This window comes from Canis aureus, chromosome 27 (assembly GCF_053574225.1).
Source record: "Canis aureus isolate CA01 chromosome 27, VMU_Caureus_v.1.0, whole genome shotgun sequence".
Taxonomy (NCBI): Eukaryota; Metazoa; Chordata; class Mammalia; order Carnivora; family Canidae; genus Canis; species Canis aureus.
In genome coordinates, this window is record NC_135637.1 from 32897720 (window position 1) to 32921267 (window position 23548).

Sequence of the window (23548 nt, forward strand, 5' to 3'; positions counted from 1 at the left end):
CGACGTGGGACTCAATCCTGGGTCTTCAGGATCACACCCCGGGCTGCAGGCAGTGCCAAACCGCTGCGCCACCGGGGCTGCCCCAAAGAGGAGCTTTAAAGTGAGGAATTATGAGTAGAAATAAGCACATCATTTTGATTTTATAGACCAGCCTATATTTATGTAATCTTTATGGGGCAACTTTTATGGCTGTGCATTTTATTAGGTACCCAGTGTGAAGGGTCCCTTGGAGGTTCTTTTGTAGTCTTAGTGAATGCTAGAAATATTCTCCTGGCTCAATAGTAGTCCATATTCAGACATTTAGGACATCTCATAATTTTTTTATGGTGAAAGTTACTGTATTTAAACATAAAGTTTTTACGAGTCAAAATGTTAATTTCCAAACAAAAGTTAATTTCCCTATTAAAAGTGAACCAAAGTCATGAAATGGCTAATTAACAGAAGAAAAATATGTAAAGTGAACGTTTAACATACAAAAATAATAGCCTTATTAATATTCAGACCTGCACATTGGGAAACAGTAAGAATTTCTACACTTACAAGATGGCAAAATAAAATTCATAATTCTACTAAGGGTTCCTTAACTAGTTTGCCAGTAGAAGTAGGGATTGTTAAATCCTTTCTGGAAGCACATTTAACATAGGTCAATATAGAAAGGTTCCTGTCGTTCGGTGCTGTAGTTATACTTCTAAAATTTGTTTATATTGCGATGCTGTTTTTATTTTTATTTTTTTCCTCAAGATTTATTTATTTTAGAGTGTGTACAAGCAAGGGAGGAGGCAGAGGAAGAAAGAATATCCCAAGCTGACTCCCCACTGAGGGTGGAGGCTGCCACAGGCCCAATCCCTCAACCCTTAGAACACAACCTGAGCCAAAACTGACTGAACCACCCAGCACCCCTGCAGTGTTGTTTTTAAATGATTAAAAACCTAAAAACAACAATCATTCTAATGAGTTAAATAAGTTATGATTAAACAAAGGGTACATTACAAATAATATTATTCATCCAAATAACATGGAAGAATATTTAATGTCATGGGGGAAATGCTATTGACATAAGTGGGGAAAAAATACAAAACACAACATGTTCCCAGTTTTATAGAAATGAAGTCAAATTATAAGTGATACATAAAAATGCATTGTTTTTGAGTAAAACCAAAGTGAGTAGTTTTGGTGGAAACTGAGATTGAAAACTTTAAAGTTTTTATTGATTTCTTTTTTTTTTTTTTTTTTTAATGATCTCTCTACACCCTCAGTGGGTCTCAGATTCGTGGCCCCAAGATCAAGAGTTGCATGCTTGGGGTGCCTGGGTGGCTCAGTTGATTAAGCATCTGCCTTCGGCTCAGGTCATCATCCCAGGGTTTTGGGATTGAGCCCCACATCAGGCTCCCTGCTCAGCGGGGAGTCTGCTTCTTCTCTGCCTCTCACCACCATTAGTGTTCCTCTCTCTGTCATAGATAGATAGATAGATAGATTTTTTAAAAAATCTTTAAAAAAAGAAAATTTGCATGCTCTTCCAGCTAAGCCAGTCAGGCACCCCATATAGGATTGAAATTTTTAAGAAAAAAAATTTTTTCACTTCAAAAATTAAGATACGTGTTAAGTTTATGATCATGAAGCACAGTAAAGATTATTTAAAAGCGGGTATGCAACTAGGAGATAAATTAAGTCCTGGAGTTCTAATACACAGTATAGTGATTATAGGCAACAAAACTGTATTATAAACATTAAACTTGCTGAAATACAAGATATTAATTGTTCTCATCACTAGAAGAAATGCTAATTATATGACATGAAAGAGAAGTTAATGTTACAGTGGTAGTCATTGTACTATAAATGTATCGAATTATATACTGTATACCTTAAACCTACACAATGTTGTATATCAGTTATATCTCAATAAAACAAAAAGGCCAAAAAAATAGATAAGAGGGCAAATGATCAAACCCAAAATTTCACTGTTCTTTTTTTTTTTACATTTTAAACTTTTTATTTGCATATTAAAAATTGTGCATTCCAATAATTAAAATCATACAAAGAAAAAAATAAAATAAAATAAAATCATACAAAGAAAAAAATGGCACTCTGAATAAACTGCATTTCACAGCCTGGAGAACATCGTGGACCCTCTTAATTTTTACTCTAGATTTCACTGTTGTCCCAGCTTTTTCCTTCAGCAACAAAGTTATTTTCCTTCCCTGCCAGCCAGACAGGTAGATGAAAAGAAGGTTTAACGTTCCTGGTCAGTAGTAGTTCAGATTCTTTGATAAGAGCTGCCGCAGCACAGTCATTTAAATTTGATCCAACCTCACCGCATCTTACAAAGTTAAACAGCTAAAAGAAGTAAAGAAGGCAATCCTTGTGGAATGTACAGTGCATATTGGCGGGGCACGCCTCATTACAATTCGCCCGCTTGCTTCTCCTGTTCGATCGCTTCTTTTGAAGGCAGTGGATTCTTCTCCTGTGTTTCTGTCTTCTTCAGTTTTGACTTATCGAATTTCTCAATCTCAGCCATATCGGGTTTGTCAGACATGTTTGCAGAAGACGTGGAGCAAGGCGCATGAGCGAGCTGGTGACGGAAGAGAAAACCGGTACACTCAGTAATCGCTGCCGAATCAATTTCACTGTTCTTAAAGCTATATTATTCCTGAAAATTAGGTAGGAGAGAGTGATAGAGTTCAGAGACTCTAAAGGAGCCAAAATGGTGCTTTTGGGGCTTTGATATAACTACTCCATCACTAACTGTTCAAACCCTATCTTTTCTTTTTTTAAAAGATTTTATTTATTTATTCATGAGAGGGACAGAGAATGGCAGAGACATAGACCAAGGGAGAAGGCAGACTCCATGCTGGGAGCCCAGTGTGGGATCACGCCCTGAGCCTAAGACAGATGCTCAACCGCTGAGCCACCCAGGCATCCCAAACCCTATCTTTTCTTGATTATGGAATAATGGTCTGTGGGAAAATGACCTGTGCATGATTTCTTCCTGTAAAAATGATAACCTCAGAGAAGCTCCCACATGACTATCAGAAAACTGCTCAGAATTAAGACTGGGAAAGTTCTTCAAATTTCTTAATGCAGTGTGGTTGGGAATTTCTTCATACACCTTTTGCTTTTCACGGCATTGACATTTTTGAAGAATATTGGCCAGTTGTTTTAAGGAGTCTTTTGAGGGACGTCTGAGTGGCTCGGCGATTGAGCCTTTGGCTCAGGGAGTGATCCCGGGGTCCTGGGATTGAGTCCCACATGGGGCTCCCTGCCAAGAAGCCTGCTTCTCCCTCTGCCTGTGTCTGCCTCTCTGTCTGGAATGAATGAAGGAATAATCTTTAAAATGTCTTTTGATTGAGTTTCTCTGGTGTTTCCTCATGACTGGATTTGAGGTTTTTTGTTTGTTTGTGTTGTTTTGGCTCTTACTGGTAAGTGATTTCTTCTCCTTCTTGGGGTCACTTGGAGGCCTGAAACACCTGTTCGCTCCTTTTTGGTTATATTAACCTGGATAATTTGGTTGAGGTGTTGTGTGGTCTCTCCACTGTATGTTCTTTTATCTTTTGCAACGAAAGAGAATTTTGTGAGGAAGGTTCTTTAAGTAAATATCTTATGAGTATTCTGTTTCTCATGACCACTTCCTCTACCACCCCCATTTGGCATCCTGTGAAGATACTTGCTTGAATCTTTTTACCGTGATGGTTGCAAAAGAATTTTTTTTAAGATTGAGTTATTTATTTGAGAGGGAGAGGGGACTTGAGCTGGAGAGCAGGTGTTTGAGGTGGGGAGGGGCAGAAGGAGAGGAAAAGAGAATCTCAAGCAGACTCCTGTCTGAGTAGGGCTCAGTCTCACAACCCCAAGATTAAGACCTGAGCTGAAACCAAGAGTCAGATGCTTGACCACGCTGCACCGCCTAGGCACCCCAGAATGGTTTTTGTTTTTAATTCCCATCGTCCTTTATATATTTACTAGGTCTGCTTCCCTTTATCAGTATAGGCTCATGGGTTTCTGTTTCATTAAATGGGTTATAATCTGTTACTATCATCATCTTGGTTGGTTTATCCCAAATTTGTCCAGAAGCTGACTCCTTTTGTGTCCTTTTGGTGTGTCCTGGCCATTTTAGGGAGCACATCTTGATCTTCTACAGTAAGATGTTTGTTACAGGCTCCTTTTCCTTCCCTAACCCAGCTCTGGAATCAGCCATTTCTTCAGGTAGCCTTGGTTTATTTTTGGTTGGGAGTAGAATTTAAAAACCAAAAAAAAAAATAAAAATAAAAAATAAAAACCAAGATCTGGGGGTGCCTGGGTGGTTCAGTCGGTTAAGTGTCTGCCTTCAGCTCGAGCCATGATCCCAGGCCCCTGGAGCCCCAGGTTGGGCTCCGTCCTCAGGGGGGAGCCTGCCTCTCTCACTGCCCTGCTGTGCGCGTGCTTGCTCGCTCTCTCTCTCTCTGGCAAATAAATACATAAAATCTATTTTTAGAAACCTCCACAAAAACAAGATCTGGGTGCTGTTAAAATTTTTAACATTTTTTTTTTAATTTATTTATTTATGATAGTCACAGAGAGAGGGAGAGAGAGAGAGACAGGCAGAGGGAGAAGCAGGCTCCATGCACCGGGAGTCCAATGTGGGATTTGATCCCAGGTCTCCAGGATCGCGCCCTGGGCCAAAGGCAGGCGCCAAACCACTGCGCCACCCAGGGATGCCTAAAATTTTTAAAGTCTTAGTTTAACATGTCAGGCTAGGACCTGCCTCCAAAAGACTGTATGCTTAACAGTACCAGAAATTTCCATTCACTGTGTGCCTAGGTGGTACAGTGCATTAAGCGTCCCACTCATTGTTTTGGCTCAGGTCAAGTCATGATCTCAAGGCCAGGAGATCAAATCCCATGGTGGGCTCTGCACTCAGCAGGGAGTCTGCTTGAAGATTCTCTCCCTCTGCCCCTGCGAGCACATGCTCTCTTTCTCTAAAATAAATAAATAATTTTTTAAAAAAGCTTAGTGCCAGAAACTTCCATTCATTCCATGCTTGTTCTGTACCGGGCACTGTGTTAGTGTTTTTTATGTATAGTAGACCTTTCAGTTATCACAAGACCTCTCTGAGGACAAGCTTCCAGATGTCCAGCGTGACCAAGCATGGAAGGAGTGGATCTAAACTCAAATCTCTGTGTCTCAAATCTCTGATCTTAATCATAGTCTCTGAAGGTGAGGTGTATAGTAAACTTGCTAGATCCTGTTGATTCTGAAAGTGTCAGACCTTCACTGTATCAGATTTCAGGCAGGAAGATGAGTAGAAGGGATCAGAGCAAAAGAAGGAGGCTCTGCTCTTAATGGTAGGGCAGGGTAAAGTGGGGGAGGGGACCAAACATTTGTTGAGCACTTGCTGTATGCCCCACAACAGGGATGTTGTGATTGACGACCCCAGTCACCCCAACATTGCTTTACAGCTCTAGAGTTAGTGCTCTCCTCTCAGCCTTGGGTGTGTAAGGAAATGCCCATAATTTTGACTGTACTAAGATCTCTCTCCCCCAACATGTCATTTCAGTTGGGCATCTGGTTTATGCCACCTATGTTTCATTATGGCTGTTTAGGAAAGTTGAGTAAAGTGGATGTTCCTACCTGACTTTCACTGAAACCTAGTTCACTCAAGTTGTTGCCTTTGGCTTATGATGCAGACATAGCTTGAGCTTACTAACAAGCTGTACCGGTGGGTGGGACTCTGGGGCTTTATACACAGTGCAGCCATTTCTCTGCTGGTGCTGCAGGGGAGTGCATGAGAAGAATAACTGACCTGGTCACTATTAGGGTTGTCATAGGAGTCAGTTGTTCTGGACATATCCATTTGTGAAAACAGTCTTGTTGGTCTTACAGAACACTCCTCTGTCAGGGATTCTCAAAGTGGGTTGGAGAGGTTATAACAGAGGAACGAGTGAGGTGTAATAGAATGTGCAGGAGGAGAAGTAGCTTAGCAGTGGCACAGCCTCCAAAATAGATGTCTTAATTGTCGTTTATATTTATTGTTACTGAGCTTTTAATATGTCCTTCCTTGGTAATAGGAACAGCATTTAGGAATATTTGTCTCATTTATTTGCTCTTTAACCATTTAAGGAAGTGGTGATCTGATATATGGTTTAAAAGTGTGGGTTTAGAGTTAGACCTGAGTTCGAGTGCTGTCTGGACCACACAGGCAGTGCGACCTTAGGCAGAAGAATAGAGTGGGTAAGAGTGTCCTCTAAGGAGAGACCTGTCTCTGGAGGCTGCACCTCTTTATATCTAGTGGAGATGGCGATGGTATTTATCTCGTAGAATTGTGTGATTTACAGGAGTTATGATGTGAAATTGCCTGGGAAACTAGTAAGTGCTCAGTAGAAGTTGGCTTTTGTTAACCATACATGGTGTTCAATTGTAGCACCAGAGATTATGGTACTGTTTTTTTCTTTTAGATTTTATTTATTTGGCAGATTGAGAGCACACGTGGGAGGAGGGCAGAGGGACAAGCAGACTCTCCTGAGCGTGGAGCCTGATGTGGGGTTTGGGTGGGGCTCAATCCCAGGACCCTGAGGTCACGACCTGAGCTGAGGTCAGATCCTTTACTGAGCCACCCAGGCGCCCCTAGAGGTCATGGTATTCTTTGAGGCAAGAACAGGATGGCAAGGATTTAGAAGCTCTGTGGAAATTTGTTACGAAGCTGGGGATGTTGAGCCTGGAGCAGAATATTTATGTGAAACTTGAGCTTTGTTACCCCTGAGAGTGGAACAAGGATGGTAGGTTGAAGCTGTACAAACCATTCCAACGCACAGATTTAGCAAGGGCCCAAGAATGTTAGTCTTTTTGCCAACAGATGGCTCAGGCAGAGGCTGGGTGGCCAGTTAGCACTTTGAAGAAAAGAATGAGTTGGCAACAAGCCAGTCAAATCTGGAGAGACAGCACCTCTCTCTACAATGTCAGCTTTGACCCATTCTGAATAAATTATATACTGTTTCATCCAGAAGACTCAAAATAAGATACTTTTTATGGTAAACGTGGTGCCTGTTGAGGTTGACACTGGCTGGTTTATGTCACCTTCCTATGCCAAGCTGGTCTGCTGGCTGGTCTCCCTCTAGGCCCCCTGTCTCTCCATCCCACAATTAATCCACATTGGCATATTGATGTTTCCAAAGTGCTCCCCTGACCCTATCCACTTATCCTGTGTCCACAAATGAGTGACTCCCATAGTCTCTGAGGTGATAACTTTGTCCCCTCTCCTGATTGCTCTGCTCCAGTCCTTGTATCCGGTAGGTTCATGCTCCAGTGTCCTGTCTCTGAGTGCAGGCTCTTGCCTCACACCTCTCCCAATATTCTGAGCTCTTCGTACAGGCACTGCCACCTATACTTCTCAGTTGCTGTCACTGAAGCTGGAGGGGCTCTGTCCCACCTTCTAGAGTGAGCACTCTGGGAGGATAGGAGCTGCCTCTGGTGCACACTCATGCCCTTCATGGTGCCTTTGTAGTCTTTGTGCTGGGATGCAAGAGAGGACTCAGAATTTGGACAGGCAGATTCAGGTAGTTTATCACCATAACAGCCCCCTTCACATGCTGGCAAGGGAAGCAGTATAGCAGAGTTAGGTCTCTAGAGTCAGGCTAGCTGGGTTTGAATCTGGATCCTTTCATTCTGGCTGTTGGACTTTGGACAAGTGCTTTGGTTGTTTTGTTTATCTGTAAAAATAGGAATGCCCATAACCTATCCTGGAACTGTGAGGACCAAATATGTGATGTGCTTTTGAGGTTACTGGCACACCATAGGTACTCCTTTTCCCTTGGCTTTGCCTGGCTCCTTTATTTCATGCTGTTAGTTTGTTCATTTCTGGACTTCCCTACCACCAGCCAAGGCTCTCCCTCTTTGTATGCCCTTGTTCTCTGCTAGTGTTGTTCACCCTTACTGATGAGCTGGCGATTTCCTTCCAGATGTCCAACATCACAGTCACATACAGAGATGGCCGAGTGGCACAGCTGGAGCAGGTGTACATCCGTGGCAGCAAGATCCGCTTTCTCATTTTGCCTGACATGCTGAAAAATGCACCCATGTTAAAGAGCATGAAAAACAAAAACCAAGGCTCGGGAGCTGGCCGGGGGAAAGCTGCTATTCTGAAAGCTCAAGGTATGTGCTCCTCATGCACAGTTAACATATGTGTTTGTCATGTATCTTTTAGGAAGGGGCCCTGTCAGTCATCTGGGCATGGGGTGAACTTGGAGCCAGTCCAGTCTTGTCTTTTCTGTCTCACCTCACCTGTCACATTCATAGGGCCTATGCAAAATCCAAAGTGCCTCCTTAGAAAAAAGAGAAAGTGGATAAGCCCTTATAATGACTTTCTAAGAGACCCCTTTCTTTCCAGAAAGTCTGTCCAAAGAGTCTGGGGGAGGCTTGCTCTTAACCTAATTTGCTGAGCAGCAGCTCTGTGATGTAGATTGGCTAACTCCTGAAGCGGTGAGGCAGTTGTTCCCAGAGAAGCTGGGGTGTTTATTGACAGCATAAGTGAGGGGAAATACTGATAGCAGGGATCCATTTTCATGTAAGAAATAAACAGTTTTAAGCCATCTATACCCATTAAAGGGACTGTTTTCAAGTATTCTTATATTTGAAAATAATTCCTTCCTTTAGCATGTCCCCAGTGATCCAGTAACCATCTTTAGTCTGGCCTTTCTTTTGGGTTAACCCAATCAGAGGTTTTTCCATGAAAAGCTCTGCTGATTATGTAGGAAATAAGTACATTTATTAGAAACGAGTATCAGTAAAAGGATTTATATGCAGAAAGGTCACTGGATTCTCTATCAGTATCTTTTGTTGCTGTGCTATTTTGTATGTGAGGTAGCTTTTGAGTTTAAAGGTACAATAGAGTAGTCCTTGAAAATGTCCTTCCAGAAAACCAATCCGAGACTCTCCTTGCCCCTCTTAGATGAGTGGCATCTGTAAAACCAGAAGCCCTAGGCCTTTTGTCCTAGTGAAGGAATAGTTTTCAGAAATACTGGTTTTCGCCCTAGAAATGCTGTTCTCTCTTTCTCAGGGAGGAGCTGCCCTCATGGTCACTGTTGTAACTGCACCGTCTTCTCTAACAAAAGGTGCAGCCCAGTAGCTATGCCACTGCCAGTCCCCTGTTCTGGTTCTCTTCAGCATGTGGCTGGATTCTTGGGTGACCTTCCTCCCTCTTCTTCAGGTCGACACTAGGCTCTGTAAGAAAGAAGAGGGGTCCAGGCTCCAGTTAGTAGCCATTAGGATATTTTCACCTGTCCTTCAGAGCTACTGGTCCTGGAACTCTTGGAGTCTCAGAGAGCAGCAGCTTGTTATGTTCTTTGTTTGGGGAGTGGTTTTATTTGTTTGTCTTGCTGTTGTGAAACATTTTATATTGCAGAATAGCTCAAAAACTAATAAAACCTGTTACCAGGTTTAGGAAGATTTAACAGATGTTTAGTATTATTTGTTTCAGAATTTTAAGTGTAAATTAAATTCATCTGTCATGTTTTATTAGCTCACCCCAGGCCTTCTCTGGGAATTCATCTTTTCTGTGGTTCTCAGGCTTGATCCCCAAACCACCTTAGCTCTCAACACCCTGACTCCCAGCCTCCTGTTGAGAGCAGTGCAGCATTGGAAGGCACTCCAGCTCTGATGCCAGCCATCAGTCCCCATTCAGTGAGGAAATGCTATGGGGTGGGCATGGTGTTTAGCTAGGTGGCCTTTCTGGCCCCTTCCTGTGCCAATGTCCAAGCGCTCTGGCATGAGCATTTGCTGACTGCACTGATGTGGCCTATCCTTTCTCTCCTACCTTTTAGTGGCTGCAAGAGGAAGAGGACGTGGAATGGGGCGTGGAAACATCTTCCAGAAGCGGAGATAAATTTATCTGTTGAACAGAACTTTGCTGTTATTTTTCCTTTTAGGTTATCTAAGGTTCAGAGGGGATGTGTGCTTATGTATATGTTCTAGCTTTTCTTTTGACATCTTTCTCTTTAGATCAGGGGAAATGTTAAACTAAATAAATATGGTGGTGTTTTTTGTTGTTGTTGTTTTTCTTTTTCTTTTTTTTTAAGATTTAGGTATTTTAGAGAGAGAGAGCGCATGCGTCCATGTATGTGAGTGCTAGGGTGCCCAGAGGTGGAGTAGAGGGAAAGAGAAACCCAGGTAGATTCCATGCTATGTGCTGAGCCGGATGCAGGGCTTAGTCTCATGACCCTGAGATCATGACCTAAGCCAAAACCAGGAGTTGGACGCTTAACCAACTGAGCCATCCAGGTGCCCCTGTTGTTTTTCTTTTTGAAAAAATAAGGACTGTGTGTTCATTTTGGAGTTTGGTGTTCTGTTTGCTTTGGCAGCAGGTTCAATTTTGACACCCAGGAGACTATCCTGGGAGAATGCCAGTACTTTGAAATAGCACAGTTATTGATAAGATTTTAAGCTACTGTTCCAGGCCAGTTACTGGCTAAACCCTCAGAAAAACACTGAGAACACACAGATGTCTTGTTGGTCTTCAGACACAAACACTTACATGGTGCTTTGTTCAGGTAACTTTTATAGAGTTACATCAGCTCAGCTTAAACAACCCAGCATGGGTGCTCCTGGCCCATGGAAAAGCCCACCATTCTGATCTTTGTAGCCTAGAAACCCTAGTGGTTCTGCATTTGGCAAAAGTAATCTAATATTAAAAGATAATTTTAGAGAATTTTGGTTGTCAACATATGTGGCTCCTACATTGGCTTCATAAGCAGTTTTGTGGTGATTAGCAGGGACAGATTCTTATGCATTTGTTAGAGCATCTCAGCATGCAATGGCATAGCCATGGTTTCTGATGTAACAAAAGTAGAGAGGACAAGGTATGTAAAGTGAATAACTGACAAAAACACAAGTTGGAAAAGCAAACTTGAAGTCAAATACTGAAAAGAGGTCTTGCCAGGGGTTCAGTATAAGGATGAACTTCAACAAAAACTAAGAGGAAAAGGGATTGATTGATTAATTGACCTCAGAACATTGCTCATGGGACACGTTTAAGTAATAAAAGAGGAAGAAGAAAATCCAACATATCTATTAACTCTAGGCATCAAGTAGGGATTTTCTAACAAGCTCTATCTTATAATCATGATACTACCTCAATGTAACAGCCCTTGCATATGCTTGTAATAAAGAACTAAAGAATAAGTATCAAGAGTATCGGTCAGATACTGCTGGCACAGAAGTAAGGCTTCAGAGACCCATCCACCAGAGCAAACCCTGTGCCTCTTGCTCCAGTGCCCTCAGCTTCTCTGACACATTGGATAAATGCTAATGGCCCTGCAGGCTGTGCTACCCCAGTAGAGGGGATCCTGGCCTGAGGGCCATTTCAAATGATCTTAATGTGAATAGTTAGAATCCATTTGTTTTAGCTTTGACCAAGAGTTTAACGTACTGTTTCTGATAAAACTGTAACATTGAGTTAGTTATGGAGTGGAATTTCTCTGAAGTGTTTGTGTTTGTAAGTGGAATTCTTTCACATAGACCTTGTGATATCCACTACCTTGTGTGGATTCCTTTCCCTCTTCCCTGCTGCTGACTTTGATTTACAGACATTGATTTATTGGCTTATTACTAATGAATACTATTGAATGATTATAGTGAGTGAGAGCAGTATTTTTCTTTTTTCTTTTTTTTTTTTTTCTTTTTTTTTTTCTTTTTTTTTTTGAGCAGTATTTTTCAACATCAGTTTAGGGATCTTGTTAGACTGAAGATCACAAGGCCCACCCTTGTGATTAGAGATTGTTGAGTAATTGGTCTGGGGAAAAGCCCAGGAATCTGCATGTTAAGCAGTGCCCTTGCCACCCGATTTAGGTAGATCTGATTCAGCAGACCTGAGGCCATGTTTTGATATCCTGGACTGGAATATGTTACTTTAGTATGGTCACAACGTATATTATACTTTATAGTAAATAAGACTTAAATAACACATTATACTTAATGCCTGAATTACATCCTGGATCTGAAAAGCTGACTAGGTAAGGCTTACCTTGGGAACCATGGAGGAATACCAATCTTACATGACTGTATACCCAGTAAAAACCACCTCTAAAAAAAAAAAAAAAAAAAAACCACCTCTAATCTTACCTAAATCCCGAATAGTGAAGAGAGTACCCATTTATGGTTTTGTTTTTTTTGTTTTGTTTTGTTTTGTTTTTAATTTATTTATGATAGGCACACAGTGAGAGAGAGAGAGGCAGAGACACAGGCAGAGGGAGAAGCAGGCTCCATGCACCGGGAGCCCGATGTGGGATTCGATCCCGGGTCTCCAGGATCGCGCCCTGGGCCAAAGGCAGGCGCCAAACCGCTGCGCCACCCAGGGATCCCCTATGGTTTTGTTTTTAATTAAACATTCACAGTAAAAATTTGGAAACTTAAAAATGAACAACATAGGTTTGTAAACAATTTTATATCCTGTATTTTGGGAAGAAAATCTGATATTTTGCATTGAAAGAGCAAATAGTTCTGTGAGGTTTATTATGAAAAACAACCTTCCTATCCTACCTGCCCTTCCTCATTTTCCCTGCTTTGCAGTATTCCCTTTCAGCTGTTGGCTGGTAAGTTTGTATTTGCTACCAGGTCTTAGTTTAAACGTATGCATGGCTATTTATTGATGTTTGCATTTTAGGCATTATCTTTTTTTTTAATGATTTTATTTATTTGAGAGGATAGAGAGCACAAGTAGGGAGAGCAAGAGAGGGAGTAGCTAGGAACCCGACTTGGGGCTTGATTCCAGGACCCTGAGATTATGACCTGAGCTGAAGGCAGCTGCTTAACTGACTGAGCCACCCAGGAGCCCCTAGGCATTATCTTTTGACCTCTCTCACCTTCCCACCATGCATGTACTCCGCATCACCTATCTCCCTGATACAATTCTAGTTAAATCCTATTAGGTGTTTGCACTATAACTGGGTATTTAAATCAAAGCTGAGCCATGTAGTGAACGAGATTATCTTCTCTGCAGAACTTTGTTTTCCCTAGATTTAGTCCTCTTCTTGCATTTTATTAGTTATTAGCTTAGTTTTCTGTCCACTTGTCACTAACTCAACATGAGTTCCCCTAAGGACTTTAACATCCTCCATTTTATCAATTTCTCTCTTTTTTTAAGATTTTATTTATTTGACAGCACTGCACAAGGCGGGAAGGGGCAGAGGGAGAAGCAGGCTCCCCACTGAGCAAGGAGCCCAACACAGGGCCAGATCCCAGGACTCTGAGATCATGACCTGAGCTGACGGCAGATGCTTAACTGACTCAGGCACCCCTGTTTTATCAATTTCTTGACCTGCATCTATCTGGACTGGCTCTCCCTTGTGCCTAATATATTGCTGTCATCATGGGTTCTTCCCAGCTGAATCTCCTGTTTTCTGTGTAACCTCTTCCCTTTGGTTTATTACCTCATTCTGATGGCGTGCTTGCAGTAAAAAAACAGGTACATGGAAAGTTTGAGAGAATCACATGTCTGAAAAATGTCTCCTCTCCTAGTTGATCAAGTGTGGAGTTCTAGTTAGGAATTTGTTTTCCTTTACAATTTTGAAGGCATTACTCTTCACCTACCAGCTAGTGTTGCTGTTAGAGGAGACAGGACATTCTGAGTCCTGGTTCTTTGTATGTGACTCCATTCTGTCCTCTGTGTTCTGAAATTTCACAGGGACTTGCCTTGGTGAAGATTTGTTTTCATGCATTGTGCTAGGCTATTGTTGAACCCTTTCAAAATGGACTCTGGTCCTTCACTTCTGGGAAACTTTCTTGAATTAGTTGTTAATGATTTCCTTCCTTTAATTTTCTGGCTTTTCTTTCTGAAAGTCCTGTTCTTCAGATATTGGATCTCTTGGACTTATCTTATTGTGCCCAAGATTGCGAATCCGAGAAACCACCAAGGAGCCGACACCGATGCAAGCACGCGAGGGTTTATTAGCAAGCTCGAGCTTGGGTCTAAGTATACCCAACACAGTGGAGCAGGGACTTGGACCCCGAAGTGGGTTACAGCTGGTTTTTTTATAGGCTGGTCTAGGGGATTTTCAGAAGGGGTGGAGGAATTTCTCAAGTTCTGTTTACATTTTGATGTGGGGCTTTCAAAGGCATTGAGCTCTGTTCTCATTCTAATATGGGACTCGCTACCAAGGGTGTGGGCTCTGTTATCTTTCTGATATGGGATTCTCTGCCGAGGGCAATTCTGATATGGGATTACCTGCAGCGGACATGGAGGACATTCTGCGTTTTTCCTATAAAGTTCAGTTCTTATTCACAGGGGCCTAAGATGGCTGTACTTGTGCTAATGCTAAACTTGAGATGGAATGGCCTTGATTTTTCTTGGCCTCCATAATCTCTTGTTTTCTTATTTTTTCTATCCCTACCACCTCCCATTTTCTTGTTTTTTGATCTTTATGGAAGATTTCCCAAGTTGCTTCTCTAAGGGTTCCTTTTTTTTTTTCCCCAAATTAGGAACTTGGTCCATGATTGCAGTATCTTATCTCTGAGGACATTAATATACTTTGCTGTAGCTTTCATCTTCCTGCGTGATATTTTCCTTCCTCTTTCTGTTTTGCTTTTTTAGTCTTTCATGTTACAGACTTTCCTTAGCTGCCTGGCAATCATTGGTAGCCTGCTTATATTTACAGGTGGGATATTAAGAAGAATATGTGTTTGTAAGTTGAACTGATTTAACTTTTTTTGATAAATCCCTAATGTCCATACTTCTTTTAGGACTTTCCTCTTGGGCTGGTCAGGTTCCCTGAAAGAAACTTCTAGTCTCCTGTCTGGAGGATTTACCTTGAATTGCTGTCCTTGTGGGAGCTCAGTGAAGAAAGAGGACTAGGGAGCTTCAGCTTTCTAGTACACCCAGATTCATTTGTCTTCCAGATCTGGGAAGGCCCCCTACCCAGAAACCTACCCCCTCTAGAGAAAAAGCTTCCAAGTTTTTGCCATGGTTGGGGAGGAGCAATCTCAAGATCACATGGAAGTCTAAATATTGAAGCACATTCTCTTTTTTAAAAACGTATTTTGTTTGAAAATATATTAGTCTAAAATGGGAAACAACTTGGCAAGATAAGATACAGAGCAGAAAATGATGTCAGATAACTAGACCAAGACTTAAGGGATGGATTCTGGTTCTGATTACTTCCATTACCACTTGGCTCCAGGCCTCTGGTTTGTTACCTATACAAGGGAGGGTTTAGATTCAGTTCATTCATTGATACAATCTCAATCTCTACACTCACCTGGGTATTCCATAAGCTTAAAAAAACATGTAGGAATTTTTTCTGCCTCTGGCCAAAAGGAGGTCAGTGCCTGGATTTAGTCTCATGCCTGAAAACTAAACAAAATTCAAACATTGAAGGAAAGCAATCTCTAAAAGATGGGAAACAAATGAGATGGGCTTACTACTGCCTTGTGAGAGTTTCTGGGCAGTAGAACAGAGAGGGGAAACTGAAGTGGACCCTATCAATCTACCTAGGTTGAAAGGTCTGAGCTAGGAGTTCGGAGAGGTTGAGGCAGCTTGTGTTCATGAGACAGAATGCCAGAATAAAGCTGCATGAGCACCTAGGAGATCTGTGGGAGGGTCCTCCTGAGTACTCAGAATCCTGGTCAGCATGAGAGTGTGAAGAAACTAACCAGGGCCAGGGAAAGAATTACTAAGGATAACCGTGCATGGCATTACACAAGACTGGGAATTGTTCCTGTTCCCATCAGCCAAAAACAAAAAAATACTGGGTAGACCATTCTTTGAAAATGTACCAAGGGGGTCACCTGGGTGGCTCAGCAGTTGAGTGTCTGCCTTCAGCTCAGGGCGTGATCCTGGGGTCCTGGGATCAAGTCCCACATCGGGCTCCTTGCAGGGAGCCTGCTTCTCCTTCTGCCTGTGTCTCTGCCTCTCATGAATAAATAAATAAAATCTTTAAAAAAAAAAAAAAGGGGGGGGTTGGAATCTCTGGGTGGCTCAGCAGTTTAGTGCCTGCTTTCGGCCCAGGGCGTGATCCTGGGGTCCTGGGATCTAGTCCCACATCGGGCAACCAGCATGGAGCCTGCTTTCCTTCTGCCTGTGTTTCAGCCTCTGCCTCTCTGTGTCTCTCATGAATAAATAAATTAAAAAAAAAAAAGAATGTATCACGAATTTTGTTTTAATTAGGTGTAGTAAAGTGACAGGCATGGAGACAACTACCTTGAAAGAATATGATTACAATTTCCAAGAAGAGGGAGCATGCCATGCCATTCAAGGTCACATGACAAAGCCCCAGAGTAGATCAGAAGACAGTAGGAGTAAGAAGAGAGCATGACCCAGAGCCCTTAACTTGTGGTTTACATGGAAAAAAGAACGGGCAACATAAGGTAAGCAAGTTTGAGTAAGCTTAGAATTGGTTAATTCAAATAAATTCAGAGGGTTCTTGGCTACAGAAGTGGTCCTAGTTGTCCATAACCTGGCACTGGCGTGACTTAGAGAAAATACTGGTTTGTTGTGTCAGAATTAGGTAAAGGTGGTTAGAATTACAGTTTGATTAGTAAGTTTGTATACAAAAGGCATGCTCTGCAGGTGAATTGTTTACTGTCTAGGAATTAACCAACTCTGGGAGGACAGTCTCCAGAATCAGCAAGGCCCTAAGACTCAAAGCATCATAAAAATAAATTTTAGGGATCCCTGGGTGGCGCAGCGGTTTGGCGCCTGCCTTTGGCCCAGGGCGCGATCCTGGATATCCGGGATTGATTCCCACATCAGGCTCCCGGTGCATGGAGCCTGCTTCTCTCTCTGCCTGTGTCTCTGCCTCTCTTTCTCTCTCTGTGACTATCATAAATAAATAAAAATTAAAAAAAAATAAATAAAAAAAAATAAATTTTAAAGCATTAAAAAACTTTTTTTAACAAAATTAAAAAATAATAATAAAAAAATAAGATATCCAGGAAAGTCTTGCCTCATAAATGAGAAATAATTAGCCCTGGACTGAGCACTGATCAGGACCCAATTAACAAAGTATAAAAATTAAAAAAAATTTTTTTAAAGGACTTGAAAGGATCAAACTGTTTTCAATTAGCTGTATCCTAGAACAAAACTCAAAAAGATTTATAGGCAAATAAAAATGCCCGGCACCTTACAAGATAAAATTCTGGCATCCAATCAAAGATTACCAGCATGCAAAGGCAGAAAAGCACAATCAATAATGAGAATAATCAAAGCAGATCTTAAACTGACCCAATTGTTACAGTTAGCAGAGGACATTAAACATTATTTTAACTATTTCATATATTCAAAAAATTAAGGAAGCGGTGCCTGGGTGGCTCAGCGGGCTGAACGTCTGAATCTTGGTTTTGACTCAGGTCATGATTTTAGGTGTAAGATTGAGCCCTGCGTTGGGCTCCTTACTCTCATGAAGTCTGCTTGAGATTCTCTCTCTTCCTCTCCCTGCTCCTTCTCCCAGTTGTGCATTCTCTTTTTCTCTCTCTAGATGAATAAAATCTTAATTAAAAAAAAAAAGAGGCATGGATGATTTAAAAATATAAGGAGGTGGGGGAGGAGGGAAGGGAGGAGAAAGAAGGAAAAGGAAGAAACTTCAAATTGCACTTATAGCTGGATGAGATTAACAACAGATTAGATGCTGCTGAAAAAAAAAAAAAAGATTAGTGAACTTTAAGGCACAACTATAGAAACTACCCAAAATGAAATGTAGAGAAAAAAAAAAACTACAAAAGAAGAAAACTGAGACAGCTTCAAGTGACCTAATCTATGTGGAGCTAGAGTCCCTGAAGGAGAGGTGGTGATAGGGACAGAAAAATTATTTGAAGAGATAAATGGCCAAAAACTTTCCAAACTTGATGAGCAATTATAAGCCCACAGATCCAAGAAGCTAAATGAACTTCAAGTACAAGAAATATGAAGAAAATGATACTAAAGCATATCATAACTCAAAACCAGTGAAGAGAAAACATCTTAAAAAGCAGCTAGAGAAAAAAAAAGTCATCATCAAGGAACAATGCTAAGGATGACATTACTCATTGGAAAGAGTGCAAGCACAAAGATAGTGAAGTAACATCTTTAAAGTACTGACAGAGGGATCCCTGGGTGGCGCAGCGGTTTGGCGCCTGCCTTTGGCCCAGGGCGCGATCCTGGAGACCCGGGATCGAATCCCATATCAGGCTCCCGATGCATGGAGCCTGCTTCTCCCTCTGCCTGTGTCTCTGCCTCTCTCTCTCTCTCTCTCTCTCTCTCTGTGACTATCATAAGTAAATAAATAAAAAAATAAATAAATAAAAAATAAAGTACTGACAGAAAAGAAAAAAAACCTGTTAATCTAATATGCAGTACTTGAGAAAAAGCATCTATTAGAAATGAAGGCAAAATAAAGATGTTTTCAGACCTACAAAGGCTGAAAAAAAAATTCATCACCAGGAGGCCTGCTATACAAAATATGTTAAAGGACATCCTTTGGACATTAGGAAAAGTATACCAGATGGAAATCTATTATCTACACAAGGAGAGAAGATTGTGTTATGGGGCTTCTAACATATGTAAAAGTAAAATGCATGACAATATTAGCATAAAGACCAAGAGGGGAGAAAGGAAAGTATACTATTATAAAATTCTTACATTAAAGGTGATATATTACTTGAAGGTAGACTGTAATAGATTAAAGATATATAATATAAATCCCAAACAACTCAGAAGTAACAAGAGAAGCCAACACTCAAATATCCATCAGCTGATAAATGGATAAACAAAATGGTATATTGGGATCCCTGGGTGGCGCAGCGGTTTGGCGCCTGCCTTTGGCCCAGGGTGTGATCCTGGAGACCCGGGATCGAATCCCACGTCGGGATCCCGGAGCATGGAGCCTGCTTCTCCCTCTGCCTGTGTCTCTGCCTCTCTCTCTCTCTCTCTGTGTGACTATCATAAATTAAAAAAAAAAAAAAAAGGTATATCCACACGATGAGATACTATTTAGCTATAAAAAGAAGTGAATTACTGATCCATGCTACAACATGAATGCATTCTGAAAACATGCTAAGAGGAAGAAGCCAGACACAAAGGCCATGTACGATTCCATTTATATGAAATGCTCAGATTAGGCAAATTCGTAGAGACAAAGCAGATTCGTGGTTGCCAGAGACTGGGGAAGGGAGAATAAGGAGTGCCTACTTGATGGCTATGGGATTTCTTTTATGGGCAAATGAAAATGTTCTGTAATTAGTGAGGATGGTTGCACAACATGGAGAATGTGCTAAACGCCCCTGAATTGTGCACTTTAAAATGGTGGGACGCCTGGCTGTCTCATTGGGTAGAGTGTGCAACTCTTGATCCCTGAGCTCTCTGTTGAGGGTAGAGATTACTTAAAAATAAAATCTAATAAGAAATGGTTAAAATGGGGAATTTTGTATTATATGGATTTTACCTCAATTAAAAAAGTTAAGCCAACAAAAGGAGATTTATGATGGATTCATAAATATTTTAAAAGAAGGCAGAAAAAGGAAGAAAGGAACATAGAACAGATGGGACAAATAGAAAATAAGTAGCAAGATAATGGGCCATCAATAATGGCCTCTTAAGGGGTCTGAGCCCATGGTCCCAGCTGTGATGTAGGAGAGGTGGGTGGTTTTGCCCCAGTACCCAGCAGAGGCAACCATTTCCAGGCAGACCTGAGGTGTGCTGGAGGCTGAAGGGTGGGTGAACACAGCCCCTGAGGGGCGGTGGCTGGATAGAGTAGAGAAGGAAGAATGAGCAAGCGGGAAAACAAAGGATGGAAGGGACATGCTGATACCAGTGAAGTATCATCAGCTGCAGCTTCAGGAGCCAAGAGCATCTGGTTCGGAGATCTAGTCCAGGGGACACCTTGCAGAAGGAAGATATAGAATTTAACCTTGTCTCACAAGTGTATGGTAGAGCCAAAGAAGACAAGCAGCCAAGGGTCAACAGAAATTGTAATCGGCTCACTAATAATCTCAGGACAAAGTTGGAGATCACTACTCAAACATAAGACTTAGAAGGATGTTTGCTCTAAATGCTTGGGTATGTTGTGGAATGGTCTGCACAGGACCCATATGGCTTCCTTACAACAATTGTTTTGGCTCTTATTTCATTGTTTCTAGCAAATGCCATGCTGCCCTGGAAATTGGCCAAGATGATTAAGACCAGGGAAAAGGAACAAAAGAAGAAGCAAAAACATCAAGAAAATATTGCAAAAGCTAAACGACTGAAAAAGAATTGAAAGAATGGACAGGCTCTTACAACCCGAGGAGAATCATTTGGAAAATTACACAGCTTTGGAGGGATCTACTAAGGTTTCTTTTCTGGTTTTTTTTTTTTTTTATGACAATAATTTGTAGTAAACAAAGTCTGAGCATATCAAAGAATCATGTTAGTTTTGACTTTTACTGCAGCAACTTTTAGGCTTTGGCGCAGAAGTCTATTGATGGTTTTTGTAAATTGGCATTTACTATGCTATAAATTCTTTATAACTGACTTAGACATTTGCCATTTTGCAATTTATGTACTGTAATGAAAACATACTGTGGAGGATGACTGTGCATTAGGAACTCTAGCCAAATAATAGCTTAGGTTGAAGTCCTGTCCTGGACAAAGGGAATTAAGAATGTAAAAACCAGAACTATCTTGAGGTGAAAAGTTTGCTTTGGCTTAAAAGACGTCTTTTGGTTTAATGACATTTTTTATCATTATAGCTTATTTCTTGGAATTGAATCATTTCTGGCTTTCTCAAAGCCAAATATTAACCAATGATTATTTCTGCTCATTTTTTGGCCTTTGAGGTAATTATCAGACATTATGCATTTTTGGAAATCAATTTTATGAAGAATTATCTTATTAACTATGTAGAACACCACCTGCTGGATATAACAATTTTTGTACTTATGAACACTGCCATTTTTAAGAGGTATCTTGTTGAATAAAATAGCACCAGGACGTAAAGATTGCAGTAAAAATGTGAACCTTGTGCTACTTTGGAACCAGGTCATTCTTTCTTGTGTTAAGTGTTAAGAAATGTTGTTAACAGATGTTGTTGGATGTGGAGAAAGGGGAACCCTCTTATGCTACTGGTGGGAATGCAAACTGGTGCAGCCATTCTGCAAAATGGTATGGATGTTCCTCAAAAAGTTAAAAATAGGGGCACCTGGGTGGCTCAGAGGTTGAGCATCTACCTTCAGCTCAGGTTGTGATCCTGGGGTCCTGGGATCAAGTCTTGCATCAGGCTCCCCGCAGAGAGCCTGTTTCTCTCTCTGCCTATGTCTCTGCCTTTCTCTTTGTGTCTCTCATGAATGAATAAATACAATATATATTTTTTAAAGTTAAAAATAAAACAACCTCTGACTATTGTACTATTTACCCAAAGAATACAAAAATACAAATTTGAAGGGGTACTTCCCTCCGGATGTTTATAGCAGCATTATCAACAAGAGCCAAACTATGGAAAGAGCCCAAATGTCCATCGACTGATGAATGGATAAAGAAGATAGGGTATATATACACAATTGAATATTACTCAGTCATCAAAAAGAATTAAATCTTGCCATTTAAAAAAAAAATCTTGCCATTTACAATGATGTGAATGGAGCTAGAGTGTATTATGCTAAGCAAAATAAGTCAGAGCAAGACAGATACCATGTGATTTCACTCATGTGGAATTTAAGAAACAAAAGAGATGAACATATGGGAAGGAAAAAAAAAAAACAGAGAGAGGGAAGCAAACCATAAGAGACTCTTAATGATACAGAATAAACTAGGGGTTGTGGAGGAAGGTGGGTGGAAGATGGGCTAAATGGGTGATGGGTATTAAGGAGAGCAATGGTTCTGATGAACACTGGGTAATATATGTAAGTGATGAATCACTAAATTCTACTGAAACCACTACACTAATGTTAACTAACTAGGGGCAGCCCTGGTGGCGCAGCAGTTTAGCGCCGCTTGCAGCCCAGGGCGTGATCCTGGAGACCCGGGATGGAGTCCCACGTCGGGCTCCCTGCATGGAGCCCACTTCTCTCTCTGCCTCTCTCTCTCTCTCTGAATGAATAAATAAATAAATCTAAAAAAAATTAACTAACTAGAATTTAAGTAAAAAATTAAATAAAAAAGCAGGACCCAACTACATACTACCTGTAAGAAACACACTTTATTTTTTTAATATTTTATTTATTTATTTGAGAAAGGAAGAGGGGAGGAGAGCACAGAGGGAGAGGGTGAGGGAGAAGCAGATGCCCTGCTGAGCAGAGAGCCCTGCGTGGACTCAGTCCCAGGACCCTGAGATCATGACCTAAGCCAAAAGCAAACTCTTAACCTCCTGAGCCACCCAGTCACCCAAGAAACACACTTTTTAAAAAAATATATTTTATTTATTTATTAGAGACACACACAGAAAGAGAGGCCAAGACACAGGCAGAGGGAGAAGCAGGCCCCATGCAGGGAGCCTGACGTGGGACTCGATCCTGGGTCTCCAGGATCAGGCCCTGGGCTGAAGGCAGCACTAAACCGCTGAGCCACCAGGGCTGCCCAAGAAACACACTTTAAATATAAAGACACAAATAGGTTAAAAGTAAAAGGGTGGAAAAAGATAATACCATTGCTAACAACTAATCAAAAGAAAGCTAGAGTAGCTCTAGCTACATTAATATTAGACAAGTAGGTTTCAGAGCAAGAAGTCTTGCCAGGGATAATGGTCATTTCCTAATGATGACAGAGTCAGTTATTCATGGAGCCATAAAAATCTTAAACATTTATGCATCTAATAAAAAGCTTCAAAATACCTGATGCAAAAAATGCAACAAGAAATAGACAAATCTAATTACAGTCAGAGGTTTCAGTTCCCCTCTCAATAATCAATAGCTCAAGTAGACAGAAAGCCAGCAGGGTATAGTAGTCAACTTTATTTTGATTAACACTTAATAGAACCACTCAACAATAGCAAAATTCTTCTCAAGTACACATTCTTCTCAAGCACACACAGAACATTTACCAAAATTCAAAAGGCTTCAAAGCCATACTAAGTATGTTGTCTGACCACAATTAAATTAAATTAAATTAGAAGTCATTAACAGAAAGATCCTTGGAAAATCTCTAAATATTTGGAAACACAATAACATAACACACTTCTAAGTAACCCATGGATCAAAGAAGAAGCCAAAAGAGAAATTAGTTGTTTGAACTTTTACTTTATTTATTTATTTATTTATTTTCAGGATTTTATTTACTTGAGAGAGAGTGTGGGTTTGTGCTCCACCAAGAGCAGGCAGAGGGGGAGGGACAGAGGGAAAGGGAGAAGCAGGCTCCCTTAACCGACTGAGCCACCCAGGCACCCCTGTATTGTATTTTTAAATAATCCTTCATTGTAGTACAACTGAAATAAAAGCGGACATAATAATTGTTACAATTTATTTTATTTTATTTTATTTAAGATTTTATTTATTCACTCATGAGAGACAGACAGAGAGAGAGAGAGAGAGAGAAAGAGAGAGGCAAAGACACAGGCAGAGGGAGAATCAAGCTCCACGCAGGGAGCCCGACACGGGACTCGATTCCCGGACTCAAGAATCATGCTCCAGGCTGAAGGCAGGCACTTAACCA

At 41.1% G+C, this 23548-nt stretch overlaps 2 protein-coding genes and 1 pseudogene across 2 annotated transcripts in view; 2 read left to right on the forward strand and 1 right to left on the reverse strand.

The window, feature by feature from the left end:
* The window catches only part of SNRPD3 (small nuclear ribonucleoprotein D3 polypeptide), a 16446-nt gene extending 6441 nt beyond the window's left edge, over window positions 1–10005 (forward strand). The window contains exons 3-4 of the mRNA XM_077874510.1: window positions 7926–8118; window positions 9786–10005. Coding sequence (XP_077730636.1) covers window positions 7926–8118; window positions 9786–9847 — 255 coding nt within the window. The 3' untranslated portion in view covers window positions 9848–10005. The remainder of the gene's footprint in view (window positions 1–7925; window positions 8119–9785) is intronic.
* LOC144299143 (thymosin beta-4-like) lies at window positions 2047–2620 on the reverse strand. The gene has a single exon (XM_077874511.1). It carries the CDS (start codon window positions 2531–2533, stop codon window positions 2399–2401), a length of 135 nt encoding a protein of 44 aa, XP_077730637.1. The 5' UTR covers window positions 2534–2620; the 3' UTR covers window positions 2047–2398.
* A 7548-nt stretch (window positions 10006–17553) lies between the features above and the next one.
* LOC144299142 (small integral membrane protein 15-like) lies at window positions 17554–20935 on the forward strand (annotated as a pseudogene).
* Window positions 20936–23548: the final 2613 nt, after the last annotated feature.

Excerpts from the sequence above, each read along its gene's own strand:
- LOC144299143 (XM_077874511.1), bottom strand. The coding sequence starts at position 2,533 with ATGTCTGACAAACCCGATATGGCTGAGATTGAGAAATTCGATAAGTCA.